General features: G+C 54.6%; 2 protein-coding genes across 2 annotated transcripts; one reads left to right on the forward strand and one right to left on the reverse strand.

The window, feature by feature from the left end:
• The first annotated feature begins 1628 nt into the window (after positions 1 to 1628).
• Positions 1629 to 3617, forward strand: LOC124695102. The gene is made up of 2 exons (XM_047227990.1): positions 1629 to 2879; positions 3521 to 3617. The coding sequence occupies exon 1, from the start codon at positions 1629 to 1631 to the stop codon at positions 2862 to 2864; it is 1236 nt and encodes a 411-aa protein (XP_047083946.1). The 3' UTR covers positions 2865 to 2879; positions 3521 to 3617.
• Positions 3618 to 4202: 585 nt separating this feature from the next.
• LOC124695103 (transcription factor bHLH18-like) lies at positions 4203 to 5340 on the reverse strand. Its single transcript, XM_047227991.1, has 3 exons — positions 5308 to 5340; positions 4738 to 5220; positions 4203 to 4658 (listed from the first exon to the last, which is right to left on the reverse strand). Exons 1-3 carry the CDS (start codon positions 5338 to 5340, stop codon positions 4203 to 4205), a joined length of 972 nt encoding a protein of 323 aa, XP_047083947.1.
• Positions 5341 to 5857: the final 517 nt, after the last annotated feature.

Consider the following 5857-nt stretch of genomic DNA (forward strand, 5'->3'; position numbering starts at 1 on the left):
GCGTCAGCGGCTCGGAAGCCTAAAACCTCGTCGCCTACCTTTGGTCAAGCGACGTTAATGACGTCCCTGTTTTCCCAGGCGACGCAGGGACGCGTCTCGTCGTGCATGGCCGCGTGGCCGTCCGCGCCGGCGTTATTGCGTGCAACCACCCGCTGCCGCCGCTGTTTAAAGACGCCCTGCGGTTCTCACTCGCTCACAAACCTTCTCGTCCCCGCCGCCTCCCTCCCGGATCTTCTCCTCGCCGCTCCAAAAATGTCGAGCTCGTCCTCCCGCAAGATCGCCGCGGCGAACGGCTCCGGCCGCGGCAGCCTCACCGTGCCGGAGGCGTGGGCGCCGTACCACGCCCGGTATCCGGTCCCGCCGGACATGCGGCGCCGCAGCGGCGGCGGCTGGAAGATGGCCGTGAATGGCATTGGCGTCCAGCCGCCGCCGAAGCCGCGCACGGATCAATGGAGGGACGCCATCAAGGCCCGGCGTGCTCAACTCACCGCCGAGGAGCGGTTGGATCCGACGTGGGCGGCCGACAACAGCGACGCCTGGTGGACGACGTACTTCAAGGCGAAGTACGACGTCGAGATGTATAGCACCGAAGGGCTCGTCGGCGGCCCCAACAAGCCGGAACAAGGACGGCCGCGCCGGTGCTCGGGGCGTTCCGGGGCGCACCCTCGAGAACGTCATCTGCGGCATCCGCAACGGCGCTCCAAGGTTGGAGATGCCGTCGTCACCACCGCCGTCTCCTCAATGGCAGCCGAGGAGGACGACGTACTCGTCCTCCTCGCACTCTTCTTCCTCAGGATCGGCGCGATCGACGCCGTCCTCGTCGTACCGGTCGGCGCCCTACACCGTCCCCAAACGGGAGGTGAAGGAGGAGCCGGCGACGCCCGTCAACACGAGGCGTGGCGGCAGTGGCAGCGGCAGCCGGCGGCAGCAAGGGAGGCGCGGCGGCGCCCTCCTCATCCCGAAGCCGGAGGTGAAGGAGGAGCCGGAGGAGCCGTCGCAAGCGGCGGCCGCCGGCGGAGTACGAGCGGCGGCGGCGGCTCATCGCCGGCAGCCGACGACCCCGAGGACTGCCCAGGTCTGCGGGCAGCGTTCTTGGCGTTCATGAACGACAAGGACGCCTGGAGGGGCGACCTCGACGCGGCGATCGCCTTGTCCATACGCGACTCCGGCAAGCCGCTGGTGGACCTCACCGAAGACGGCGAGGCAGGACCAAGCGGCGCGGTGAAGGACGAGCCCGTCGACGAGCCCGTCGACGAGCGCATCAAGCAGGAGGTCGTCACCGACGACATGTACAACTTCCAAGCAGATGCTACGACGCCTCCGCCGCCGCAAGTGGTTCTAGATTAGGTTTAGTTTAAATTTAGTCAAATTTCGTTCGAATCTGTATAAGTTTGGACGAATCTTAGTCGAATCTCGTTAAGTTTAAAATTTCCGAAATTTTGTTTGGGGGACGCGACTGGGGAGCGACATCCCCAAAGGCGACACGAACGAAACACGTCCCCCAAACGCTCAATCTGGCGCGGTTTGGGGGACGCTTTGGGGGAGGCGGCTGGAGATGCTCTAACTACAGCGCACACAAACCGGTGAATAGGGTTTGCCTACCTTGGGTTTGGATTCCGTCGCCTAGCATGGTCTCCCGGCAAGAACCGCCGCCGCCGCCGCCGGCGGAACCCGCTCCTACGACCTTATTCGCTCTCGGCGAAGACCTCCTCCTCGAGATACTCCTCCTCCTCCCCTCCCTGCCGAGCCTCGTCCGCGCCGCTTTCGCCTGCCGCACCTTCCTCCACGCCGTCCGCTCGTCCGCCGCCTTCCGCCGCCGCTTCCGCGCGCTCCACCCGCCCCCGCTCCTCGGCCTCTACTTCGACCCCGACGGCGCAGGCATCCCCGCCTTCGCGCCCCTCCGCCGCCACTCCGACCCGGACCTGCGGGCCGCCGTCCGCCGCGCCGACTTCTTCCTCACGGGCCTCCTGGACGACGACGACCACAGCCCCGGCTGGGTCATAGACGACTGCCACGACGGCTACCTGATCCTCGACAACTGCACCACAGGGCAGGTCGTCGCTTACAACCCGCTCACGCAGGCCCTGGATCTCATACCCCCGCCGCCGGTCGACTTCTACGATGGCTTCCGCGGCTTCTACAACTTCCTTGATTACCACATCATCTCCCCTCAAGAGGACGACGGGGTGTTCCGCGTAATCTACGCCTGTTACGACGAGTCGCGGGTGCGCGCTGCGGCCTTCTCCTCGGACACCAGGGCCTGGCAGGTGTTCCCCTGGTTCGAAGCTGTGACCACGCCGCAGCCTGCCGACCAACACTGGCTTACCGTTGGTGAGACGGTGAATGGGTTCGTCTACTGGATATACGCGGAAGAAGCAGCCATGCTCGTGCTCAACACCACCACACTGCACTTCTCCAAGATGGATCTGCCGCCCTACTTGGAAGGACAAACTCACATGTTTATGGTTGGCAAGACCAAGGATGGGGGGCTCTGTATCGTTGTTACGCTTGGATTCGAACTCCACATTTGGCTCCGGAAAACTTCTGATGATGACGGAATCGAGAAATGGGTGAATACCCAGGTGATTGGGTTACAGAATATTGTTGAGCAGACCGGGGGTACACTGGAGGAACATGCTAGACTCAAGGTTGTGGCTGTTGTCGATGGATTTGTCTACTTCTCTACCTTTGAGACCTTTCGGGATGGTATGGTTCCTTGCTGGTTCTTTTCTTTAGACCTGGAGACATCGGTCTTTGACATACTCTTTCAGAGGAGATCTGATGGTCATATACATCCCTACATTATGCCCTGGCCTTCTTCTTTAATACGCGACAAGGCATGCCTTCAAGTTGAAGGTGCTTGATGAAATCTAGACAAGGTATCATAGTGTTCTCCATTTTGGGCCATCAGATAAAATTTTCAGTTTTCATATTCTGAAGATGAGAATGAATAGGGCACTGTTATTTTGGGATACCAGTAAACTGCACTGTCTACAGTTTTATAGCTTTCAACAAATGCTTGCTTGTGTTTTCATTTGCATATTCATTTCTAAAGATACCCATTAATACTAAGTCCAGTACGCCTTCTGTTTTATTCCCTTCAGTTGCAAACGATGTTATCGAGCAATAGTCTTCAGCTCTATACCACTCACTAGTCACTACTTGTCTGAATATGTTTGAGAGTTATTACATTTTCACTTCATGTTCGTAAATAGATCCTACTTTTTTATTAGTACAGTTGACAACTTCATTTTGGTTAAGTACTTTTCTTTAGGTTGCGGTCAGACTGAGTTTGGACTATTAAATGCTTGTAAGGACTTCTTCTGATTATTCATATGCAAGCAGGAATAAAGCAAAAGAAGCAAGTTTAGATAGATTCCTTTGCGTATTGCAAAGGGATTTACTCTTCAATGTGTTTTGGGAACTGTAGTATACTTCAGAAAAAAAATATTTTACTGTCTCAACTCTCAACCATCGCTGAACTAACATGCTCAATTTTACAACCTGGAATCTTGTGCAGGATTAACAGCCTGATTCCGTAGCAACTACAAGTCTTGAACATGGAGGATGGATCAAATGAGGAGGTCTGAAGGTGTAGCTCAAGAGTTTTATCAGGGAACAATGGTCTCTTTTTTGTTTATCTGTATTTGATTATGGATTCTTAGTGGAATGTTTACGAAGGCTTCAAACCAAGTTTGTGAAGTGTGTGCACTTTGCTTTGAACCCTTCGAGATGTTGGGAAGTGTGTGTTCACCTTGTTCATATCATGGGTTCAATTTCTATTTTGGTTTTTATCAAAGTTATTCAAATTCTTTAATCTTTAAGCTGTGGCCCTTCCAGAAGTTTTGCTTCGTTAGACCTGCTAGAGTAGAGTACGAACATGGAATCAGAGGAGTAACCTGGTTAGTCACATTAATTAGTAGTAGCCTGAAATGGTACAGACTGCACACACAACACTAATAGAAATCGATATGTGCCCAAATCCAAAATGTTAATTTACTTTTCCCTAGAATGCAGAAAGTCTTGTTCATGATATAAGAGAAGGGGAAAAGGCCTAATCAATCATTTGTCATTTGTACAATCGCTTCCATTCTACTTTTAGTTGAAACTTCTGAGAGCCATGGTCAGGTTCTTCACGAGCTCACCCGCAGACGGAAAACCCTCTTCGATCTGCACAAAACTGAAAGATGTTAATCCTCCGATCATACATTATAGACGTAGTTTATCCGTTTGTAACCTTGCTTGCAGAATGTAAAGCCAGAGAAGAGAGGTCTTGCCTTCGCCGTAATGGTGATGTTGAGGCAGGAGTCGGTGAACGGTACGACGTTGGTGTTTATGATGGAGAGACCCTGGGTCTCGAGCTCGGACAGGACCATCACCAGCACACCTCTCCTTTCTTTGCAGCAGATTTTCAGCAGCACCGTGTTTCCCCGGATGCTGGCCTCAACAGCCGGGCTCGGGTACTCGCCATCACCGTCACCGGTGCCACTCCCGCTGGGGCCTGCCCCGTCACTGTTGGCGGCGGATATGGAGCATTTGCTCTCGAAGACGGTGGACTCTGACGACCTCCGCGCGCCCTGCTCCTCCAGGGCCTTCACCTTCTCCTCCAGCTGCTTCACGTACTCGATGGTGCCCCCCAGCAGGGAGATCTTGTCTGTCTGAAAAAACCGGGAGATGGTTAGTCGGCACCTGGTCTCTGATCACATAAAAATGCAGCCATGTTGTCTCATCACGGACCTTCTTGAGGCCAGGGACGATGGTGGCCAAGGACACGAACTGCTGCTGCAGCTTCTCCCGCCGCTTGCGCTCAGCGATGACGTGCTCCTGCGCGTTTCCCGGCGCCCTGCTACGCCTCTCCGGCTCCTGCACCTGCATCGTCAATTCGATGCCGTCCGGCTGCCAGGCACCACCGGAGAAGTTCAGCGTGCTAGCCTGTCCGGCGCCGAAGGAGAGGAAGTTCGACGACAGCGGCGGCGGGGACGGCTGCCCCTGCTCGTTCTTCACCGTCGCCGCTCCGAACGGCAGGTTGGGCAATGATGACGAGCCCCCAAAGGTCGGGAAATTGGAGCTGCGCGATGGATGAAACGACGGGGCTGCCATTGGAGGTGTGTAGTACTGCTCTTGATGGTCGGGTAACGGTGGCTCTGCGAACTGCTGCTCTAGGCCGGTTACGTGCCCCCCTTCTTGCTGCTGGTACATGTAATCAAGCTCCTCTTGTTCCTGACATGGCATTGCGAGAATGATACAGTCAGTTCGAATCATCTGAACTTTCAGAGGCCAAAAGGGGACATTGGTTCATGTTCTTACCGTCGGTGTTAGCCATTGGTTTGGTTGCTCCATCACTGTACACACACGAAGAGCAAGACAATGATAAGCACATGGGAACACCAAGCTTAGAGAAGTAGAACTTCTGGCGAAGACATACCTGCTCTAGGTTCTGTTCTCTTCTCGGCTGCTCTCTTCTTGACTTTCCTGTCGTGCTTACATACAAGCATATATATAGCGGTGTGAACTTCCGGCTGTTGCTGCTCAGAAGAAGGCGTACACGTGCCCCATGCATCCGCAGATAAGGTCAAGGTACTTGCACGTTTGGCTTCCGCACACACCGTACGCGTTTCGTTTTGTTTTCAACGCCTTTTCTCTCCAGTGCAGTGCCTACTCTTGTGTTGACATCACAGCTGCGATCTCCGACGATCTCCTGCTATCTTTATTCCGCTCCAGGATTTGTGATCCGAGACCAGGTTCTAAACAATCCTATCGCATACCTCAACAAGACCTGTCTGAAGATTCAGTAGGTTCGATGAAAGTGACACACAGACAGAAAGTGTGCGTGCATGGTCGCCTGACGAAGTCTGTT

The sequence above is a fragment of the Lolium rigidum genome, chromosome 3 (genome assembly GCF_022539505.1).
Source record: "Lolium rigidum isolate FL_2022 chromosome 3, APGP_CSIRO_Lrig_0.1, whole genome shotgun sequence".
Taxonomy (NCBI): domain Eukaryota; kingdom Viridiplantae; phylum Streptophyta; class Magnoliopsida; order Poales; family Poaceae; genus Lolium; species Lolium rigidum.

Coding starts and splice junctions, on each gene's coding strand:
- LOC124695102 (XM_047227990.1), top strand. CDS start 1,629: ATGGTCTCCCGGCAAGAACCGCCGCCGCCGCCGCCGGCGGAACCCGCT.
- LOC124695103 (XM_047227991.1), bottom strand. CDS start 5,340: ATGGAGCAACCAAACCAATGGCTAACACCGACG. Junction 5,221..5,307: donor ACCAATGGCTAACACCGACG/GTAAGAACATGA, acceptor ATGCCATGTCAG/GAACAAGAGGAGCTTGATTA. Junction 4,659..4,737: donor TCGTCCCTGGCCTCAAGAAG/GTCCGTGATGAG, acceptor CGGTTTTTTCAG/ACAGACAAGATCTCCCTGCT.